The sequence below is a fragment of the Hemibagrus wyckioides genome, linkage group LG02 (genome assembly GCF_019097595.1).
Source record: "Hemibagrus wyckioides isolate EC202008001 linkage group LG02, SWU_Hwy_1.0, whole genome shotgun sequence".
Classification (NCBI taxonomy): domain Eukaryota; kingdom Metazoa; phylum Chordata; class Actinopteri; order Siluriformes; family Bagridae; genus Hemibagrus; species Hemibagrus wyckioides.
Window position 1 is genome coordinate 4588928 of NC_080711.1, and position 24015 is coordinate 4612942.

The following is a 24015-nucleotide window of genomic DNA, read 5'->3' on the forward strand; positions in this document are numbered from 1 at the left end:
CACCTAAACCTTGTGGACAGCCTTCCCAGAAGAGTTGAAGCTGTTATAGCTGCAAAGGGTGGACCGACGTCATATTGAACCCTATGGATTAGGAATGGGATGTCACTTAAGTTCATATGCGAGTCAAGGCAGGTGAGCGAATACTTTTGGCAATATAGTGTATATACACACATTCATACATACACACACACACATATATACACACATATACATACATACACACACATATATACACACATATACATACACACACACATATATACACACATTCATACATACACACACACATATACACACATATACATACATACACACACACACACATATATACACACATAGACATACATACACACACACATATACACACATATACATACATACACACACACACACATATATACACACATAGACATACATACACACACACACATATACACACATATACATACATACACACACACACACATATATACACACATAGACATACATACACACACACATATACACACATATACATACATACACACACACACACACATATATACACACATATGCATACATACACACACACATATATACACACATTCATACATACACACACACACACATATATACACACATATACATACATACATACACACATATTCGTACATACACACACACACACACATATATACACACATATTCGTACATACACACACACACACACATATATACACACATATACATACATACATACATACACACATATTCGTACATACACACACACACACACATATATACACACATATTCGTACATACACACACACACACACATATATACACACATATACATACATACATACATACATACATACACACACACATATACACACATATACATACATACACACACACACACACACATATATATACACACATATACATACATACATACACACACACACACACATATACATACATACACACAAATACATATACACACATACACATATATATACACGCACATACATACACAGACACATATACAACAGACTCAACAGTGAACAAATTAGCTTTGGTTTGGGAATCCGTTTAAACATTAGCTAGCTTTCATCACTCTTGTTCACGTGTATATGTGTGTGTGTGTGTGTGTGTCAGGTGTACGAGTTTGCCGTGAAAGAGGTTCTGATCCATCGAGTTCCTCTGGAAGATGGAGGCATCTCCCCCCAGAAGAAGAAGAGAAAACACCGGTAGAACAGACAGTTTTTCTCATTTATTTATTTATTACAAATATTAATGTATTAATTAGCCTTTTTTATCAGGAGATCAAAGATTTAAGAGACAGCTATCTTTCTGTTAGTTTTATGATGTGTATGTGTCCTGGCATCACTGTGCAAGATAAAGCAAAGTGCAGATAATCACATCGTACACTCTGCTAGTGTTTTTATATAATTTAAGGCTCCAGAATGAATCATTATCATGTCTCTGTGTTTTCAGGTTATGGGCCAAGATCCAGTTAAAAAAAGGTGAGCTCTTCCTGCTCAAGCAAATCCTGATAAACAATAAGGAATTAAAGGAGAATATCTGTCTGTCTGTCTGTCTGTCTGTGTATGTATGCCTTTCTATCTATCTTTCTGTCTACCTGTGTGTATGCATGGCTTTCCATCTATCTTTCTGTCTACCTGTCTGTCTGTCTACCTATCTGTCTATCTGCCAGTTTGTCTGTCTATTACACCTGTCTGTCTGTTCATCTGGGTCTCTATCTGTCTATCTGCTACTCTGTCTGTCTATCCACCTGTCTGTATGTCTGTTCGTCTGTCTTTCCATCTGTCTATCTGCCAGTCTGTCTGTATATCCACCTATCTGTCTATCTGTCACTCTGCCTGTGTATCCACCTATCTGTCTATCTGCCAGTCTGTCTGTATATCCACCTATCTGTCTATCTGCCAGTCTGTCTGTCTATCCACCTGTCTGAATGTCTTTTCATCTGTCTTTCTATCTGTCTATCTACCAGTCTGTCTGTCTATCCACCTGTCTGCATGTCTGTTCATCTGTATTTCCATCTGTCTATTTGCCAGTCTGTCGGTATATCCACCTATCTGTCTATCTGCCGGTCTGTCTGTTTATCCACCTGCCTGTTCATCTGTCTGTCTGCCAGTCTACTTGTCCTCTGCCTGTCTGTCCGTCCATCTCACTGTCTGTCTATAGCTGGTCTATCTGTCTATATGTCCTTTGGTCTGTCTGTCTAATCATGAGCCTTTTTGTCAGTTTGTGTGTCTATCCACCAATCTGTCTGTCTATCTGTCTGTCTATCCACCTGTCTGTCTATTCACCTGCCTGTCTATCTGTCTATACATCCTTTATTCTGTCTATTTATTCAACAGCCTTTCTGCCTGTCTGTCTGTCTATCCACCCACCTGCCTGCTTGTCTATCTGCCTGTCTGTCTGTCTGTCCTTCGATCTGTCTGCCTGTCTGTTCGTCAGCCTTTCTGTCCGTCTCTCCATGTCTTTATGTCTATCTGCCTGTTATTGTTTATGTTGATTCTCTTCACATTGTCACGTTTTGTTGACTTTTTTTTTAGATAATTCGTCCAATCAGGTGTACAACTACCAGCCATGTGACCACCCCGAGCATCCGTGTGACAGCTCGTGCCCGTGTGTGATGACCCAGAACTTCTGTGAGAAATTCTGCCAGTGTGATCAAGAGTGTGAGTGGACACACGCACACACACACACACACACACACACACACGTTTGTATCAAAGAGCCTTTTATTCCTCCTCTTACTGTGGAATGAGGAAACTCTCTCGTGAGGACAGGTGAGACGAGGACAGGCATCCTTAAACACTCTCATTTCATTTAAACTCTCTATTTTCCCTCTTTTTCTAGATTTCCTCCTGTTGTTTTTCTGATGTTGAGATTCCTGTTTTCTCCATCTAGCTTTTCTTGTATGAAAAATAGTTAGTTTTCTAAATCTGTAAAAAAAAATAGACTTTTTATATGGAAAAAAGGGTTAATATGAGGTGCTGGTATCTATCTATCTATCTATCTATCTATCTATCTATCTATCTATCTATCTATCTATCTATCTATCTATCTATCTATCTATCTATCTATCTATCTATCTATCTATCTATCTATCTATCTATCTATCTATCTGTCAGTCTGTTTATCTATCTGTCTGTTTATCCATCTGTCTCTCTGTATGTCTACCTGTCTGTCTATCTGCTTGTTTAATCACCTGTCTGTCTATGCCCCCGTTTATTCACCTGTCTATCTGTCCATCTGTCTTTCTATCCACCTGTCTGTTTATCCACCTTTCTATTTGTTTGTCCTTCTATACATCTGTCTATCTGTCTGTCTTTCTATCCACATGTCTGTCTGAACACCTGCCTATCTGTCTTTCTATCCACATGTCTGTATATACACCTGTCTATCTATACACCTACCTATGTGTCTGTCTTTCTATCCACCTGTCTGTCTATACACCTGTCTATCTGTCTGTCTTTCTATCCACCTGTCTGTCTGTCTGTCTGTCTATCAACCTCTCTGTCGGTACACCTGCTTATCTGTCTGTCTTTCTCTCCATCTGTCTGTCTATACACCTTTCTATCTGTCTGTTTTTCTATCCACCTGTCTGTCTATCACCCTGTCTGTCTACACACCTGCCTATCTGCCTGTCTCTCTATCTGTCTATCAACCTCTCTGTGTAAACACCTTTCTATCTGTCTGTTTTTCTAAGCACCTGTCTGTCTATCTTCCTGTCTGTCTATACACCTGTCTATATGTCTGTCTATCTACCGACCTGTCTATACACCTATCTATCTGTATTTCTTTCTAGCCACTTGTCTGTCTATACACCTGTCTATGTCTGTCCATCTGTGTCTGTCTATCCACTTGTCTGTCTGCCGTCTATCCACCAGTCTGTTTATCCACCTGTCTGTCTCTCTATCTGGCTGTCTATTTATCCACCTATCTGTCTCTCCACACACCTGTCTGTCTGTCTGTCCATCTGCCTGTCTATACACCTGTCTAGCTGTCTGTCAGTCTGTCCTTCAGCAGCACTCATTAACCAAATAGCTCCAGAAGGAAGAGGAATACAAATAAAAACAGGGTTCGTCACTCTGATCCTCTGCACATCAATGACACCGTGTCCTTTTTCTTGTGTCCTTGTTTTAAGTCGGTTGCCAGATATTATGTGAGACATTCTACATGTATGCACCTATCTGAATTTGTAAAACTTAATTACAATAGAGTGATGATGAAGGTTTCAGGTCTTATGCAAGAACCTGACAGTGGAAAAAAATGGTCAGATTTTCCCTCATTTGCTGTTCCGATGCTGTCTAAATGCTGTTCCTCACCACCAGAGGGCAGACCTGCACACACAAATGGCTCTGCTGTGGCGTTTACAAAACTGATAGCGTCTGCAACTTTTATTATTTAGCAACATTTAAAGATAAAATGAAAGGTTCGATCCTTGGCTTGTGATTATCACTCAAAAGTGCTTCGATAATTTCTTATTTTTATTATTATTTATTCTCAGCTTGATTTCAGTGCAGATTACATCACTCCTCACTCCCCCCCCTCCCAGTTCCCAAAGCTTAAAGGTGTAGAGGAGACAACGGTGAAGTTACTCAAAGGGGAAGCGTGTCTCTATTCCTTTAAGCTTTATATATGACGTTTGGTATTGGGTTGCCAGATAATCACTCACATCACTGCCTGCAGTTTGAACAGGAAGCTGTGGTTCATTACAATGTAATTCATGTGCATCCATACGAATAAGGAAACGTTAAATATTCTAACGTAATATATATATATAGTATATATTGCAAATAAATATACTAAATGAACATTTTTCCTGTTGGAAATTTTGTGTTTAATTTGTGAATCAGTGAATATCGCTGAGTAGTGCAATAAAAACAATAATATGATTTTACTTTGTAAATATAATAATTTTGAGCTCGGTTATCTCTCGTTTTTTCCTCTTTTTCTATTTTTCCTTCTGTTTTTTCTTCCCCTCTTCATCTTTCTAGCATTTCTCTTGTCACAAAGCTAGATTTTTTCCTGAATTTTAGTGGTTGAACTGGTACTTGGGGCATCTCCGAGAGCAGAAATGGGTTTGCTATCCATTTACTTTTCAGATAAATTAAAAGTATCTTAATTACCTGGGGTGGGGGGGTAACTTTTCTATGAATATATTGCCTCTAGTAGGCTTAAAGTCTTGAGTGTCTACTTTCATATGAGCTTCATATTAAGCACCACTGTGGAGTGAGACGTGACAAAGACATGAAAATGCTGAACATGGACACAACCAAACAGGAGCAAATACTCCAGTTCTTAGCCTTTAATCAGGTTTACTTCATCTCCTGTTGCAGGTCAGAATCGTTTCCCAGGCTGCCGCTGTAAGACGCAGTGTAACACTAAGCAGTGTCCGTGCTACCTGGCCGTACGCGAGTGTGACCCTGACCTCTGTCTGACATGCGGAGCTTCAGATCACTGGGACAGCAAACAGGTTTCCTGCAAGAACTGCAGCATCCAGAGAGGACTCAAAAAGGTACTTACTTCAAATCAGTAAAGATCAGAAAATCATCACTGCATGGAGTTAATGACCTCTGACCTCCTCAGCACCTGCTCCTGGCTCCGTCAGATGTAGCGGGATGGGGAACGTTCATCAAGGAGCCGGTTCAGAAAAACGAATTCATCTCGGAGTACTGTGGAGAGGCAAGCTCAGTGCAGATATCCACACACACACACACACACACACACACACACACACACACACACACACACACACTTCCAACTTCACATGTCTTCGTACGTAAATCTTCACCATATCTGTTAACTATGTTTAATACTTTTAACTTTTATTATTTTCTGCCTGTTACACTATTAAAGGAAAAGGTTTATTGAGGTTCTGTATAGAACTCTAGGGTTATTCTGCTGTACCGTGTTATCATCTTTTGCGTTGCTCATTGCACTGAAAAATCATTCTTGCATTCAGTATAATACATGCAGTATACACCGATCAGGCATAACATTATGACCCCTTTTTGCTGCCAAAACAGCCCTGACCGATCCTGCACTGTGTATTCTGACACCTTTCTATCAGAACCAGCATTAACTTCTTCAGCAATTTGAGCAACCCGTCTGTTGGATCGGATCACACCGGTCAGCCTTCTCTCCCCACGTACATCAATGATCCTTGGCCATCCATGACTCTGTCACCGGTTCACCACTGTTCCTTCCTTGGACCACTTTTGATAGATACTGACCACTGCAGACCGGGAACACCCCTCAAGAGCTGCAGTTTTGGAGATGCTCTGATCCAGTGGTCTAGCCATCACAATTTGGCTCTTCGTCAAACTCGCTCAAATCCTTACGCTTGTCCATTTTTCCTGCTTCTAACACATCAACTTTGAGGACAAAATGTTCACCTGCTGTCTAATATATCCCACCCACTAACAGGTGCCATGATGAGATCATCAGTTCACAGATTATTCACTTCACCTCTCATTGCTCATAATGTTATGCCTGATCTGTGTATGTTTTTTTCATGATAATTTTTTACTGTTATTATAACAAGAACATCTATATATCTATATCTATATCTATATCTATATATATATATATATATATATATATATATATATATATATATATAGATATATATATATGGACTCTTTTCACAGGCTACAAAGATCTTTTCATAGGGTTTCTTTTAAATCTAGAACGGTTCAGGCTTTTCCAAGTATGATGTGCCCGATGCAGAAGTTACACAGAGATGTATATCTTTTGTGTTTGTACACTACAGCAGTTAAATTTGAGAATAAAGCAAGAAAAAGCTGAATGCAGATCTGTAATCATTTACGCTCCATGTTACGATTCGAATATTTTCTCCTCCTGGATGTTCAGCTTATTTCCCAGGATGAAGCAGACAGAAGAGGCCGAATCTACGACAAGTACATGTCCAGCTTCCTGTTCAACCTGAACAATGGTACACATTATATCTGTTACAGTATGTTTTCTGTTTCTTACTTTATTTTACACAACTACACCTCCACACGGAGAGATCTTACACTGCGTTTGACCTCGACAGACTTTGTTGTGGACGCAACAAGAAAAGGGAACAAGATCCGCTTCGCCAATCACTCGGTCAATCCAAACTGCTACGCAAAAGGCAAGCTCTGCTCCGTGGTTTAGAAATGAACTGGAAAATTTTTTTAATTGGGCTAAATCTGATTGGTGGACTTTGTTGCAGTTGTCATGGTGAATGGGGACCATCGCATCGGGATCTTCGCCAAACGGGCCATACAGCAGGGAGAGGAGCTGTTTTTCGACTACAGGTATTCTGTAATGTTCATTAGGGTTTCAGGTAAACACGAATCGATCCGATTTCATGGCCTGTTCCACATCTGGTTTTGTATTCGTTGTGTAATGAATCTTATCCCAGCCGATCCAGCGCATCCTACAAGACACAGGCTTGTTGTATCTGGTGCTGAAGAAAGTAAAAAACGATTGTTACTGATGTTTTAAAAAATAGTTTGCTCTGTTGTGTTGTTTCCTTCCAATGAAACTAAACTACACCATCGCACATGTGTGTGGTGGCCTGGGGAATCCATTCACAAGGTAAATCTTAGATATTTTTTAATACATATATATTATAAAAACAGCCAACACAGTATGTTGGATACTTTGCCACCATAGAAATATATTAAAATACATTATAGGCAGAAAAAAAACATAATTTTAGCCAAAACCCAATTTCAGAATTCAGCCACAGCGATGTCCGATACGATTTCTCAGACCACGACACATGTAGATTATTCTCTTATGTCTTTGTGTAAATGTGTGCTATATATTTTTGGAAACGATGTTTAATGGATGTGTATAAGTGAACATTTGACAAAAGTGAAAATAGAACATTTTGGTAAAATGTGCATGGAAAGCAAGAAAAAAATGGTTTAAAAATACAGTTTTTTATTCATTGAATTATTCATTCATTTTTAGTAAGTGTTTTAGTAACTATATCCTGGTCTCAGTGGATCTGGAGTCTAGGCTGTTCTAGATGGGATCCAAGTTCACTGTAGGCAAAAACTAATGACAGGATATTCCCTAAATGAATCCTAAAGATTTTGAGGAAATTTCCTAAATGAAACCTTACAATGTTAGAGAAAGTTTTAAAAATGAAACCTAGCAAACGATAGACAGTATTCCTAAACCGAACCTCACAAAATTTTGAGAAATTTTGCAAACGAGACCTGACAAATGTTTGAGAAAATTCTTAAACGAAGCCTCACAAACATTACATAATATTCCTAAAACGAAACCTTGCAAAGGTACAAAATATTTCCAACCAAAGCCTCACAAACATTAGAGAAAATTCTCAAACAAAATCTCGCAAATGTGAAAGAACATTCTTGAATGAAATCTCGCAAACGTTAGAGAAAATTCTTAAACGAAACCTCATGAATGTTGGAGAAAACACGTAAACGAAACCTCTCAAATGGTAGAGAAAATTCTTAAACGAAACCTTGCAAACGTTAAAGAAAATTCTTAAACGAAACCTCAAACTTTAGAGAAAATTGTTAAATGAAACAATGCAAACATTACAGAATATTCCCTAACATAAAAACTGACAAATGTTACAGAATTTTCCCAAACAAAACTTCACAAACGTTAGAGAAAATTCTCAAACAAAATTCTTAAACGAAACCTCGCAAACGTTAAAGAAAATTCTCCAAATTAACCCTTGCAAACATTACATAATATTGCTAAAACGAAACCTTGCAAAGTGACAGAATATTCCCAACCAAAGCCTCAAAAAATGTTAGAGAAAATTCTCAAACAAAATCTCGCAAATGTGAAAGAAAATTCTTGAATGGAACCTCGCAAACGTGAGAGAAAATTCTCAAACAAAACCTCACAAACGCTGGAGAAAATTCTTATATGAAACCTCGCAAACGTTTGAGAAAATTCTTAAACGAAACCTCGCAAATGTTAGAGAAAATTCACAAACAAAATTTCACAAACATTTAGAAATTTCAATTTTTTTTTTTACAAATGTTAGAAAAGAAACTTCTCAAAGAAAAGCTCACTACAATTTGAGAAAATGCAACACTTATTTTTAATTTTCCATTTTAAGTTCTCAAAAAAAACTTTGCAAAGTTTCGTGAAAATTCTTCAAATTAAACCTTCCCAGTTCACAAATTCACAAACAAAATTTCACAAACATTTAAAAATTTCCCTAAACTTTGCAAATGTAAGAAAAAAACCTTCCCAAACAAAACCTCACTACATTTCAACATTTATTTTTAATTTTCCATTTTAATGGAACATTGCTACGTGTAGAAACAGCCTCATTTTGAGCAGAACCGCTTTCTTTTAGCGAGGATCGTCGGAGCTCGGCTAAGCGCACAACCTAACTTGTATATATTTTTCCTTCTTAAAGCTTGTACTGGATTGAAACCCTGCATCTCGTTGATATTCACTTATAGTACATCCCTGGATCCCTCGTAGGTACAGCCAAGCCGACGCTCTCAAATACGTGGGGATAGAGAGGGAGATCGACATGGTCTGAGTTTCCCCACCTGCCGCCTTTCCTGCCCACAATGCACCTCTCCCGACTCAGGACTGCGGTTCTATCATGTGGTTGCCTGGATACATCTTCAGTAACAAGAAAGGATTCTGTGATGTCATAACATTACCATAATGGTATGATATCAAAGAATCGTCATAGGTCATAGATTAAAAAAAAAAACCTTTCTTTATGTAAACATGGGGTTAATTGGATTGTCCGAACTCGCGTGTTTGTTGGGGTGTCAAATACAAGAAAAGATGCTAGTGTTCTTACTAGAAATCGTTCAATAAATTTTAAGAAAATAATATTTTATACAATAGAGAACAAGCTAACCATGTTAGCTTATTCGGCGAGCTAATATGCTAACATTCCCAGCTTAACCTGACAGAAAGCACAGGAATGCTAAACCCCGCAAATCTCCAGACATCAGTTACACATAACTAAATGTGCTAACATGAACAGATTCTATTATGCTAGCAGCATATAGGCCAGTACAGGAACTAGAAAATTATGCTGTTTTACTAACACAAATGCCTCGCGTTCTATTAAGAACATTAGCTAGTCGTGAAAGGTAGCACCAGCTACACAGCTAGCATGTGGATGATTAGCAAAGTCATTTGGGAATATTTGTATCTCATGTCAACTTACAGCGATGACATGGGATGAGTTATCATTCTGAAAAGAAAAAAAAAAGAATAAAACACACCTCAGATAGCCGTATCCTTTCCATTACTCGCGTTTTTGTATTTTTTTTCCTGACAAGAAAGCGTCGAAAGCTGCTAGTTTGGCTAATCTGGAGCAGTTCTTCACTTCAGTTAACCTTTTCACGTTGTGGTAAAAATCTGTCCACGAGTTTCTGAGTAACCGTTTTAGCCTCCTTATATACGCTACATAATGTATAGCTGCAAACTAGGAGACATATTTATGGTCGCTGTTAGTTTGGGTCAGTTTATTCACACGGAATATGAACGAACTTCACGTCCGCAGTAACGTAATGCGGTGTACTGTAACGTTAGCTTGTTGCTCTAAACTGCAAAGCTTTGCTACTTTGACATTCAGGCTATTATTTTATCTTTTTAAATGTTTCTGCAACACTGTTTATGCCATCTCATAACCGCAGATGCTAATCTTTTGCTAATCCCCGGCTATTCCAGCGCTAAGCATTTCAGCTGTGGCTAACTATGTAGCACAAACCAATGCTAATTAGTAGGAGAGATACTAGAAACAGTCGCAACAGGGATCCGCAGGGTTGCCAGGTCTTAGCATAAATCTCCTAAATTAATAAATGACTTAATAAATGCTCCAGAATTGACCTGAACGTGTGAAAGAAATCAGGAATTGGAATCAGAAAACATTTCTTTTATTCAGTATAATACAAAACACCTTTTTTATCACATTTTCCTCTCCATAATCCCCCTTTCTTTGCAATATATCTTATAAAAGAAAAATAGTTCTGTGTATTTTAGATACGCTTATATTTCATTTGTAATTAGATTTAGTTACCATTAGATGCTTTTAAACAGAAGGGGGGAAATAAACCTGCACATGTTTAAAAAATTATGATTCTGGCAACCCTGGGTATCCATTATATATCATTTAGTCATCTGGAATCCTGTACCAAGAAGCAAAAAAAAATAAACCATACAAGCCGGCAGAGTGAATGTTGCACTTCGAGTCAATGATGAAGGAATAAATGTGCGCAATTCATTCATTTGTTTGTTTGTTTGTTTGTTTGTTTGTTTGTTTGTTTAATCCCGTTTTTATGGATTAAATAACGAGCTAAACCAAACTAAATCCACCATAAACACTAGCGTGTTTTCCAGACGGAGGATTTGAGAGAGCTGCGATTACGTTATTAGCCGCATTAGAATTTCCGCATGAGAAAGAAGTGAGAAGAATGACGCGTAATGCTTTATTGTGTTAATGACAGAATTAGCTTAATCCTTTTAGCCACAAATAATCTCCTCAAATCTTCCGTCAAAGGAACCTAACGTCACGTGCTGATTTTATTTTATTTTATTTTTTTTTACATGCGGTTGTTTTTAGCCTCACACACGTCAGCCACATGCTAAATCATGAAAGAATAACGCAGGATGAAAATCGTACATACAAGTTCTTTGTTTTCACTTTTTTATTATTAGTATTATTTCCATTATGTTTATGTACATTATATGGGTCAAAGATATCACTTTAGGAAAGTTTTTTTTTTTTTTTCTAAAATGTTAAATTCCAAATTATTAACATGCATAAATATTACAATGCCTCCACATGCTATCGGAATTATCGTAAATACGAGTTTCCCACTAGGAAATTGCACACGAATGACCCCTCGAGTCGTAGTTGCGACATTTTGATCCCCGAGTTTCCAAGTACTAAAATTTCCAACATGGCGGATTAGAGCTGTGTTTCTGTCCTGAATAGCTGTTCATTTTTTATAAACACATGTAATTGTTATCGCTTTGGTTCTGTTCATTTGTATATTATGTAGAGTTGAGGTCATACGTTTACACTCCTTATGCAAAATGTTAATCATTTAAAAGAAATAAGAAGCATAACATTAAATTGAGATAAAGTTCAGCCCTGAATAAGCTAGTTCACATTTACATCTAGTCACAATTATTCAATTTATATATATATATATATATATATATATATATATATATATATATATATATATATATATATATATATATATATATATGCATCTCCTCTCTTTTTTATACACCGACCAGGCATAACATTATGATCACCTGGACACCCTGACTGGTCAGCAACAAAATGTGATGCACTGTGTATTCTGACACCTTTCATTTAGAACCAGCATTAACTTCTTCAGCAATTCTTCAGCTCCCCACGTGCATCAATGAGCCTTGACCGCCCATGACCCCTGTCGCTGGTTCACCACTGTTCCTTCCTTGGACCACTTTTGATAGATACTGACCACTGCAGACTGGGAACACCCCACAAGAGCTGCAGTTTTGGAGATGCTCTGATCCAGTCGTCTAGCCATCACAATTTGGCCCTTCGTCAAACTCGCTCAAATCCTTACGCTTGTCCATTTTTCCTGCTTCTAACACATCAACTTTGAGGACAAAATGTTCCTTTGCTGCCTAATATATCCCACCCACTAACAGGTGCCATGATGAGGAGATCATCAGTCTTATTCACGTCACCTGTCAGTGCTCACAATGTTATGGCTGATCGGTGTACTGTTGTTGTTATCTGTTCTTCAGTTCTTCAGAAAAAGCCTTCAGGCCCTGAACATTTTTGCTTTTCCAGCATCTTCTGTTTATTTGACCTTTTTCCAACAGAGGCTGGACGATTTTAAGATCCATCTTTTCACACTGAGCGACTCCAAAATGTGCCAACAAAAGGGGGGGTGTAAACTTTTTAAACAGGATGGTCGGTGTAAATTGTTATAATTTTGCTTTAAGATCTTATTTTCCATGTAGTACTGCCCTTCAGAAGCTACACATGTTTCCCAGCACACAAAATAAAAATTATTTACAATTTACAATCATCTTGTTGCACATGTTGGACATTTTTACATCTTGGAAATAGCTTGACCTTAATTCCGTTATCGTCAGCAAGCAGCATCAGGAGTAATATGTGTTATGGTGGCAAAAAAAATGTCGTTATCCATGTTTTATGTTCTTTCCGACAGCGAAGAACGTGAACATGACTTACTCGTAATTACTAGCAGGAAATAGGATAATTCCGATTGCACATGAAGGCAGCATGCTCAACATCATTCTATTTCATAACTGGTTTTAAATGGAGGAAAAATCTCGTATTTGCTCGACTTGTGCATCCTTATGTCCAGTCTGGAATCTCACCGACATCCTGATCCGATTTGTTCTCAAATAGATTAAATAAAAGTGTGCTTTCATTCATTCATTTAGAACACTATCTATTTGTTTTGAATCATATATTCATTTAGTACAGAATCTCTCAGTTTTTTGGCCCATATATAACATCATCAGCCTTGATTTCACGTTTTGAATCCGACTTCTTACGGAATTCCCTTTCGTTTCGGAACGCCGTGGTGGTTTCCTTCGGAAGTCCGAGAATTCCTGATTTTGTTTTCTTTCCCATCATGATCATAAGGAGCGAAATGACAGAATACAGGATTCTTCCATTTCTCTTTTTTTTTTTTTTTTGCTAATCTTATAGGAAAAAGTTATAGGAAAGTTTTTTTCTTGCAATTTCATTTTATAACCAAAATATTAATGTGCTTAAAAATAAAAGAAAGGATGCGAAAGGTCACAGTTATGACCTCTGTTGCTATCGGTACTATCGGTACTATCGGTACTCAGCAATGACACGAGCTAACAGAAATATTAGGAAATCATCACAGTCACAATCCATCTATTTTTGTTGTTTGTCTTACAAGGTTGTGTTCATTTAATGATCACTTTATATTCTTTTTTTTCCCCTGCGTTCACGTTCTGAAGAAGCCTTCCCATTTCAGTAGGTGCCAAATATTCGGAATTTTGTCATCTTTCATTTTTGGAACGGATTACATCTCTGTACGTTTTATTCCACACTTCCCTTTTCATTTAAAATATATTCTATACGTACAACGATTAAAACAGTTACATACCGATATCCTAAAGACTGTGGAGACTGAAACGTATCGTATGATAATATTTCTCTACTACGTGTATGCGGTCGGTTGCTTACGCCAACTTCCTCTTTATTGAAATGAGAGCTCTGTGAGGTGACTGAAATGCCATGGAAGTTAGACGTGTATGTAAAAGCGAGCAAGTCTGTGTATGGAAAATAAATTTATAACTGAAATTTTCATGTCTGTGTTTTGGTGTCTTTTTTCAAATGGCTCATGGGAACATGAACAGTACTTGAATAGTTCTAGCGTCCTTTCCTAGAGAGTGGACGAAGAGAGACTTTCTGCGTGTATGGAAAGTTTACCGCAGATTAATTTTCCTCCGTATTGACGTGATCGATATCTGGATTCTGTCCACAGCCGAGGCATCTGGATGGTGTTGCTGTGAGCTTGCTGCTGTGGGCGATTTGTGGGATTTCTCGAATGAAAACAAGTTTAAGTTTGTTGTAAAGATCGACTGACAAAGAGACTATTTTTTTGTTTTAACTCTCAAATGACTGCTATATTAAATTTATATCCACAAAAAAAAATAGATTTTTCGGGAGAAGCAGCGAAGGAGGAACTTTGTGTGAAAATCTGGCAACCTAAATAGAGAGGCATACTATTTTAATTGAATGGGGCTGGGGCACTAGCTAGGAATTGAACCTGGGCCTTCCACATGGTAGGTGAGACGCCTACCACTGAGCCACCAGTGCCTTATATAAAGTTTGTTTAAGAATTTTTTAAAATGCACTAGCTAGCGCACCTTGCCTGATTAGCATGACGAAAACGTATGATTAAGCTAACTCTTTCGTACGACATACACCTTAAATATTTGATATTTTTGGTGTGTTTACACTGAGCAAATGAAAACATCACTGAAACTTCATCAGGGTCCATGGCTAGCTAGCATGAGACATATATATATATATACTCACAGATGGCTAACATAAACTAACTGCATGTACTTTTTCTTCAGAAAACCTAGCTAGCTAAACGTCCTGTGCTAAACCAAACTGTATAAATCGAATCCCGGACAAAAACCAAGACACTTTTCCTTCGAGCTTCTTTTATTGATGTGTCCGTTTGGTTTTGCTTTCGGATACGGTTATGGTAATTACAGTGAATGAGAAAAAAAATTACAAAAAGACAAAGGGAGGAAAAAAAATCTTTTACACTGTAGTTACTGATCAAATCTGCCCTCTGATAGCTGAGAATAAACAGATCTAGGAGTGTTAAACTTTCACCTTCCATACATGATCGATCCACACACACACACACAACTGGTGTTACTGTATACACACATTGGATGACATTATAAGCCAAGTGGAAAAAAATGAAAACCTCAAGAAAACATTTTGTTCCCAGCTCACAGTTATTAAAACCGGATTGAAAACCAGTGAAACCAGGTACAGTCCTCAAAGTCCAAAATCCAGCACGGTTTACTAGCTTACCTGTACTGTATGTAAAATACATTAGTAATATAATAGCAGTATATAGCATTCTTAGTTCTGCTAAATGACCCTAAGACTTACTAAGTAAGAGTTTCCAGTCTTTCTTTACAAAACTATTAGCCCCCATCAGCCAATCATGTAGCAGCAAAATGCATAAAATCATGCAAGAGCTTCAGGTACTATTCACTCTGGTTTCTGGTCTGGTTTCCGCCTCACACGATTCTATCGAACCCTGGTTTGACATTTGCATCCATTCGTCATCAGCAATACCTTTCGCTGTATTTTCTGTTGTTTTCTCTTTTTTTAGTGCTTTATATAATGCATAATAGGCGTCTTATCTGTTACTTCTGTGTCCCACAAAGTTTCCCTTGAGTCTCATGTTTCACGAGTGTTTTAGAAACATTAGAAATTAATGATGTCATTGGTTAAAACACACACACAGGATACTTTACTTCCTGAATTCTCGAGGGTTGACGTTCACCTTCACGGGAATCAGTTCCAGCACAACCTGAACTCACACCACCTCCTACAGGTAGACTCGGGTTCGGTATCACACTGAAACAAACTGTGTTCTGTTTCAGACTGTGAACGCTTCCTCTGTGGTGGTTGGACCCAGGTTTGAGTATTGCAGAAAAGTCTAGATTTATTCATTACAAAGGAACCTCGGCATGTGAATTTAATTTGTTCTGGAGGCGAGTTCTTAAGGTGAAAATTCGTACTGTGAAATTTTCCATAAGAAATAATGTAAATGCAGATAATCCGTTCCAGCCGCCCAAAAATATGAGCAATATTCCCAATACGAAGCGTATGGAAACTGTATATCTGCTTACAAAGAACTGACCCAAGCCAAGCATTCCATGTCAAGGCTCCTCACAGGAAGTCGTGCCACGAAAAAAACATTCGTTAACTCACTTTGGATGGCTTCGCTTGGCTTTCCACTGAAGCTAACAAGTTTTGAACAGCTCCCGGACGTAAGCGCGCATTCGGTTTGTTTAATTTCGCATGCCGAAAATGCTTCGTAAGCCGACGCAAATTTCTTGCAAAATTTCAATTCTTAAGGTGAAAATTCATGAGAGGGCATTCGTATGCTGAGGTTCCACTTTACAATGTTTTCAATGCACTTTACTCAAACTATCATACATTTACAATTCCAGAAAAAGCTCACATGCTCACATTTATGCACTTCATTTGGCAGTCGTTTCATCCCGAATGGGCGAAAGTGAGGATGACCAGAAACGTGGACGAAACACTGACGCATGGCCTTCTATTCACTATTCGCTCTACACACGCATACTAATCAAAATAGTTTGGCTTGCCTGTTTTAATACAAATCACATGGATAAAAAATGTACATACATGTGTGTGTGTATATCGTGTATTATCGCTACGTCGGCGATGACACTAGCTCTAGCACTGGAAGCTTCTTTTTTTTTTGGATTGCTTTTTTTTTTTATTGCGTTTTATTAATAATAATGATAAAAAGTGCCGTCATGCAGAATGCATAGCTGTTCTACTTCGGGTTTTTGTTTTTTGTTTTTTTTAATCTTAAAGCACTGTTTCTAGCGAGACCTCGGCAGAGGATTTGGATGGCGATGGTGTTAGTGGCGATCGTCTAAATCTAAACGGGATCGTCGTAAGGAAGCAGCAGCGGTAGCAGCAGTAATGACCGTGGATCAGCTCAACTGATTACAAACCTACATGTAGACTTAGTTATTTATTTACTCTATTTTTCATACAGAAACTCTGACGACCACAAGAAGAACCAAAAACTGAACATCTAAACACTGTTAATACCTCTGTCCTGGCTTGAAGCACCTCAAATACTGGCTTATTAACTGAGGAAATAAAATATACAGGCATGTGCAAAAGAAAGTACACCCTCAATTCTGTGGTTCTGTATAGCAGGATCTATAGAAGAAAAGATCATCAGGTGCTTCAGACCTTTAGATCAGCTAACAAACAACAAAATAATACAGTAATTTGATAAAAACAAACTCTAAATTGGCTTATAAGACTTTTAAAATCATTGTACAGGAATTTTTGGCCTCAATCTTATTTACAAGCCACCCAGTGACTTCATTTATCAAACTGGATGTGAACAAATTTGAACATTGGGCTAATGGTTTCTGCATTTTTCTTGAATTTTTTGTTGAGTAAATTTTATCTAATGATCTTAATTGTTGTAAAACATATTCTGAAAAATCACTGGGTTAAAAAGGAAGGTGTATTTAATAATCACGTGGACTGAACGAGAAAGAAATTTGATGGCTTAATATTAATATTTATTGATCTAAAATCATGTGATTTCAACTTTAAGATATTTCACTTTGTATCTTTATTAAAGCACCCTGTTTGGTCCTAATGTTGGCTGATTCACTTTATCATATCAGCCGTGATTCTTATTCTGGATGGAGAAACGTTTCTATGTTCTGTAGTAAGAAATCGTGAGCCGAATTCAAGGCTAAAGGAAAAACTGTAGTTCTCAGATTAAAGGAAAACTCCATCGGGAAACATTAAGTAGGTTTACATTCATGTATTTGTGATTGGATTCTGGCGCTGATATAAAAGATGACTTGTCTCAAATCAACTGTATTAATGAGAAATCTATAGAACTATAGAAGACAGTGGAGATGATGGTGCCAATGTTGGACTCAAAGTCCCAGAATGCAGTGCAATGCTGAGTTACAGCTAGGTACTGATCGATGATGATGATGATGATGATGATGATGATGGTGGTGGTGGTAGTGTTAATATGAAAGTTTTGGTTTTCGATTGCTTTTTGAGCAGAGTGTACAGATAATTACATGAGCAAGCGGGACAGACTGAAGCACTAAAGTGCCGCTGCATCATTCAACTGTTGAACGAAAATAAAAACAGACCAACGGGTCTATGAAAGATTAAAATTTCATCACAATAAATCAATAAACCGCCACGGAAAGCTCACGTTAATTATCAAGAATAATGTGCAAATCGTTCAGGATGGAGTTTTCGTTAAAAACTGACCATCATTCTACTTCATTTACATATTTTATGGGGGAAAAAAAAAGCTTACTTTAAAAGAAATGACCGATATGATGATAAACTACATAGATTTTTAAAAGCATTACACTTCTTGAGAGCTTCAGCAAAAACAGCAGTGAGAGGAAATTACATTTCGATTTGAAACCATGGATAACTGGACAAACTAGTGTGTGTGTGTGTGTGTGTGTGTAGGTAGAGTTCTATAACAATTGCTTAATCGCATATGCATATCAGGTTCCAGCTTGAGCTCGGCTCCAAACACACAAAAACGCACAAAGACATCAGCGACTAATCAGAAGTATTTCCTCTCAGCCCTTCCACTCGTGTTGTGGGAGATTTGGAAGTTTTGCTTTGGAGAATATGAGCTTCAGAAGATTGAAAATGCTCAGTGTTCAATGTCAAAGCTTACAGTCGAGTCCAAAAGTCTGTTCCGTTATGAGAACAAGGATCGAGGGATAATATTTTAAATGAGAGAATCGTGTAATCAGGAGTGGCTGAAACTAAAAATTAAATAAATAATTTAATTGAATTTACTTGAATTTAATTTTATTTAATTAATATTTTTTTTATTTTAAAAAAGCCCTGCAATCACTCAAAGATAATACAGCAACATTCGTTTTGTTTTTTTATACAGTTGACAGGTAAATGTCTTAAATGGGTTATTTATTCAAAAAAGATACAGAACCTCAAGACGACGTGAGAAGCGAGGACGGAGCCGATTTCTCTCAAACCCAGACTATAAACTCAGCAGGTCACGGGCTTTATTTGATTTCTATTGCACGTACAACAACAAACCGTTCCACAAAGCAGCATTCCAGATATCTGGATGATCCCTAAAAAGAGCAAGTGACAGTGGCCGGTCCCTGAGACGACACGGTGAAGGATGTGGAATTCATCAAGCGATTCATTTTCAACAACAAAAGCTATGGTAATAATTTGTGCTATTTTTAAGTCATGGAAGGAGTCGCCAGTGTTAGCACCCTGTAACGGACAGGGGACTTGGTGCCTGGTGGGGGAAGGGGGAGTACAAACTTTTGCACTGTATACAATAAGCGAAAACGATGCATACCACAGCTAAAATATCATTAAATAATGCATTCTTAAAATAATAAAACGGATTAATCAAGTAAAACACCAAATCAGGGTACTCCGGTTTCTTCCCACAGTCCCACAGTGATTGGTAATTCTAAATTGCCCACAGGAGTGAGTGTGAGTGTGTGTGGTGGTCTGTCTATATCTGTGGCCCTGTGATGGACTGGTGACCTGTCCAGGGTGTACCCCTGCCTTTCGCCCAATGTGTGCTGGGATAGATTCCAGCAGATCCCCCTGACCCTAATTAGGAATAAAGCGGGTATAGAAAATGGATGGAAGACTGGAACACCAAATCATAAGCGAGCTCTTGTTGGTGGAGAGAGACTTTTAGACTTGACTTGTATGATACCTTCGAGTGGAAGCAGCAAGAGGAACCTTTCAACCCTGAGTCAAGGCGTACCGACGTATAACACAGAACAGTTTTCTCGTACTCATTTCACAGGGCGGGATTTTAAAAGTTTGAAAATTGGGAAGACCTTGAAGATAACATTTAGCATTAATACGGGCATGACCAAAACTCACTATGGCTCTTCTCCATATATATATTTTTTTAAAAATCTATTATTATTAATCAGTGACCGGTATGTGAACATATATTTATGCTATATTACTAGTTTCCCTTTCATTCTAAATACAATTCATCCAATTACAGTGACCGCGAGTGCTAAGCACACTGAAGAAAGCTGGAAGAGTGTCTATACGATCCTGCAGGTATATGCAAGCACTACTCACTGATGAAGGCAGTAATATAACAAATATAGATTTCTAACCCATCAGCTTATATGAATATTTCAAATATGTCTGCTGAAAGCCATAGAGTTGCACGCAAAGATTGGACACCTCTGGCTAAATTACACACTAATTAAGGATTTCTGAAGTGAACATCTGGAAAATGTAACAATGCAAAAAAAACAAAAAACGAATGATCTGCATGGAAGAGTCATCAGACTCTCGTTACAATAAAGGGAAAATCTGATATATGCAAAAAATAATATCTAAAGCCAAACGTTGATAAAAAAAAACCATTAACGTTTACTAAATATAAAATAACTGTGCACTAATATATACAGTATATATACCTAATTATAAAAAAATATTTTTCATGGGTTTTTTTTTTTCACTTCAAAAATCAACACTGTGAGTGGAATTTGACTAGGGGTGCACAAATCTTTGCAAGCAACTATATATATATATATACTATATATATAGTTTACCAGAAATAGATACAATCTTTGTAAACATGTACATTAGTAAAATGCCAAGTGATTTTTTTTTCTTTGTTTTCTTTTTTGTGCATTTCATGTATCTCGAATCTTTTTATTTTTATTTTTTTAAGAAAACCGGATTTCTTAAATACAGCACTGTTGACACACACAATCCTGTTGGTTCTTTCTAAATCTTACGGATTCCTGAGGCACTTCATTTGGCCACAGCTTTGCATTACGGGATACGGATCTGAACCCTGCAAACGTTTAGCCAAAAAGCACCAGATGTCAGATTAACACCCGATTACCACCAATGGACACCAGGGGCAAAGAAAAAAAAAAAAAGGAGACAAATACACGATATAAATAAAAAGTATAAAGAATAAATATAGGCGTGTTCTAGAATCGGAACTTAACCCGTTTCATCCATCCTTTCCTGTTCCCTACCATGTGTCCCACCCCTCCTTCTAACCCCCCACCCCACCACCCAGTTCCCCCGGATCCTGTTTCTATCGAGGCGTTAGTCACCCGTCGCCTCCTCCTGGATTTCCGGAAGGTTCTTCTTCTCCTTGCGCAGGGTTTCGGTGAGAGGACGAGCAGAACTGGGCGACTCCAGGTTTTTCGGCTCGTTCGTGTGATAGCTGCCTTTATATCTGTACAGGTAGATGTACATGCCGTACAGCATGAGGAAGAGCAGCATCAGTGACACGGTGACAATCACTATGGAGACACACACACACACACACACACAGCATGGTTGAATTCTTAACAATACAAGGCAAATCACTGCACTGACACCATTCTTGTTGCTATAGAAACAACTTACATGGACTTAAATGGATATGAATGCCAGATACTTCACCTAATCTACAACTAATAATCACTAACATTTCTTTTTCTCTGAATTACTTCCTGAGAGAGAAAAAAAAAACACAGGCTGGTGAAGACAGGATTGTTTATAGATGTTATTCAGGGAGTAAATGTCTTACAAACTTCTTGTGTCAGTGCAAATGCAACTATAAGACCATCTTCTTCTTCTTCTTCTTCTTCTTTCGGCTTTTCCCTTCCCGTCTCCACAGCGAATCATCTCTCTCCACCTATCCCTATCTTCTACATCCTCAACACTTGCACCTACTTACTAGCTTACCCACCCACTAGCTTCATATCCTCATTTATTCCATCCATATACCTCCTCTTTGGTCTTCCTCTTTGCCTCCTGCCTGGCAGCTCCATGTCCAACATTCTCCTACCAATATACTCACTCTCCCTCCTCTAAACATTTCCAAACCATCTTAATCTGTCCTCCCTAACTCTGTCCTCCCAAACGTCCAACATGAGCTGTCCCTCTGATGTACTCGTTCCTAATCCTGTCCAACCGTCTCACTCCTAAAGAGATACCTCTCTCTCAAAGAGAACCTCAACATCTTGCAACTATAAGAGCATAGAAGTACAATATCACATTCTCCTTAATGAAAAAAATAATCACGTGTGATATAAGAGGAATAAAACACTTGAGGATGTGCTGTTTTTGGAAAATAATCAGCATTGATGTGGTAACAATAATTCTACACCTCTCTTTACCACCCCGTTATTGACTAATGTCCTATGGCCTGCCGCAAGCCTTTTATTTCTTATATAAATACTGTTTAATTCTGGCAAGTATAGTGAAATACTACGGATGCACTGAGGTCAAAATAATGTGTTGAAATTATGGAATGGAATTACTTAAAATCATGAGATAATGAAATGAGTTGCTAAGTCAAAATAATGATCTAATAAGACAACAATTATGAGTTAAAGACACAATGAGATAATATCTTAAAAATAACAAGTTACTTGTTAAAAAGCCAGTAAGGTGCGAGACAAAATACGAGACAAAATAAAATCATTTGTTGAAATAAGAAGTTAATTGGGCAAAATTACAAGCTAATGAGGGACAATAACGAGATAATATCTTGTAATTGAAGAAATAATGAGATAATGTTTTGGAATAATGAGGTACCAAGTCAAAATCATGTGTAATTTACAATAATGAGATAATAATCTAAATTAACATTGAGTTTTGTTAAAATGACAAAAGAGGAAGACACAATTATAAGATAATATCTTGAAGTAACGGGTTATTAAGTCAGAATTGCAAGTTAGTAAGACAAAATAATGACAATATCTTGAAATAATGAGTTATTAAATCGGAATTACGAGTTACTAAGACACAATAATGAGATAATATCTTGAAATAATGAGTTATTAAGTCGGAATTACGAGTTAGTAAGACACAAAAATGAGATGATATCTTAAAATAGCAACTTATTAAGTCAGAATAATGACATAGCCCTTTAGAAGCATTTTAGATCTTGACATTTAGGGCTTACATACAATTTATTTACCTATAGTAAAAATCAAACTTCCATATAATATTTTCATTTCATAAATTTGTTTAAACTAAATGTACTTTACATTTCACACAGTGATGCCAGTAGCAGTGAACTTATTTGCTAATCTGTTGTGTTACTTTTGAAAACTGAAAATCTGTATAAAGCAACAGAAGACCAAGAAAAATCAAGAAATGAGAAAGAAATAGAGAGAAAAAGAAGTGCCATATCAAGAAATAAGAAACATTTCATGCATCAGGCATTACAAAATGTGGGAATAATTATTAAACTTAAAACGATGAACACTTACACGTCATCCAGGGTGGAGTCACATCATCATGAATATAATCGAAGACTGAAAAAGAAGCAAAAATAGATAATCATAACCTTTTTACTTTTTAACATGCCATTTGTATTCTGTTTATTATTATTATTATTATTATTATTATTACTACTACTACTACTACTTGAGACTATATATCAATATCCATTTTGTTTGCATTTTTTTTATTTATTAATTTATTTATTATTTACAGATTATTTAAGATTTTTTTATGATTTGCAAAGTACCACCAAAAACAAAGGAAGCATTTATGCACTTTAAATCTCTGTGCGCTAAACACAAAGCAAAACTCTAAAAAATTAACTAAATTATTACATCAAGCATTTTAGCAGAAAAAGTCAACATGATAAAAATGAGCTTCCGTTT

At 37.2% G+C, this 24015-nt stretch overlaps 2 protein-coding genes and 1 long non-coding RNA gene across 10 annotated transcripts in view; 2 read left to right on the forward strand and 1 right to left on the reverse strand.

Annotated features, from left to right (window-relative positions):
- The window catches only part of ezh1 (enhancer of zeste 1 polycomb repressive complex 2 subunit), a 28440-nt gene extending 14077 nt beyond the window's left edge, over window positions 1-14363 (forward strand). For 4 of the 7 annotated variants that reach the window (XM_058405253.1, XM_058405237.1, XM_058405261.1 and 1 more), the window contains 8 exons: window positions 1141-1232; window positions 1480-1508; window positions 2565-2690; window positions 5358-5536; window positions 5608-5703; window positions 6895-6976; window positions 7079-7159; window positions 7241-14363. In XM_058405253.1, coding sequence (XP_058261236.1) covers window positions 1141-1232; window positions 1480-1508; window positions 2565-2690; window positions 5358-5536; window positions 5608-5703; window positions 6895-6976; window positions 7079-7159; window positions 7241-7515 — 960 coding nt within the window. In that variant the 3' untranslated portion in view covers window positions 7516-14363. The remainder of the gene's footprint in view (window positions 1-1140; window positions 1233-1479; window positions 1509-2564; window positions 2691-5357; window positions 5537-5607; window positions 5704-6894; window positions 6977-7078; window positions 7160-7240) is intronic. The other 3 variants (XM_058405271.1, XM_058405283.1, XM_058405278.1) reach the window with 2 other exon arrangements.
- An 851-nt stretch (window positions 14364-15214) lies between these two features.
- Window positions 15215-24015, reverse strand: part of cntnap1 (contactin associated protein 1) — a 37258-nt gene continuing 28457 nt past the window's right edge. Inside the window, exons 23-24 of the mRNA XM_058405227.1 lie at window positions 23617-23661; window positions 15215-21654 (exon numbers count right to left, since the gene is read on the reverse strand). Of these exons, the coding sequence (XP_058261210.1) occupies window positions 21455-21654; window positions 23617-23661 (245 nt within the window). The 3' untranslated portion in view covers window positions 15215-21454. The remainder of the gene's footprint in view (window positions 21655-23616; window positions 23662-24015) is intronic.
- The window catches only part of LOC131362936 (uncharacterized), a 43452-nt gene continuing 39756 nt past the window's right edge, over window positions 20320-24015 (forward strand). For both annotated transcript variants that reach the window (XR_009206258.1, XR_009206257.1), the window contains exon 1: window positions 20320-20440. This is a non-coding gene — a long non-coding RNA (uncharacterized LOC131362936). The remainder of the gene's footprint in view (window positions 20441-24015) is intronic.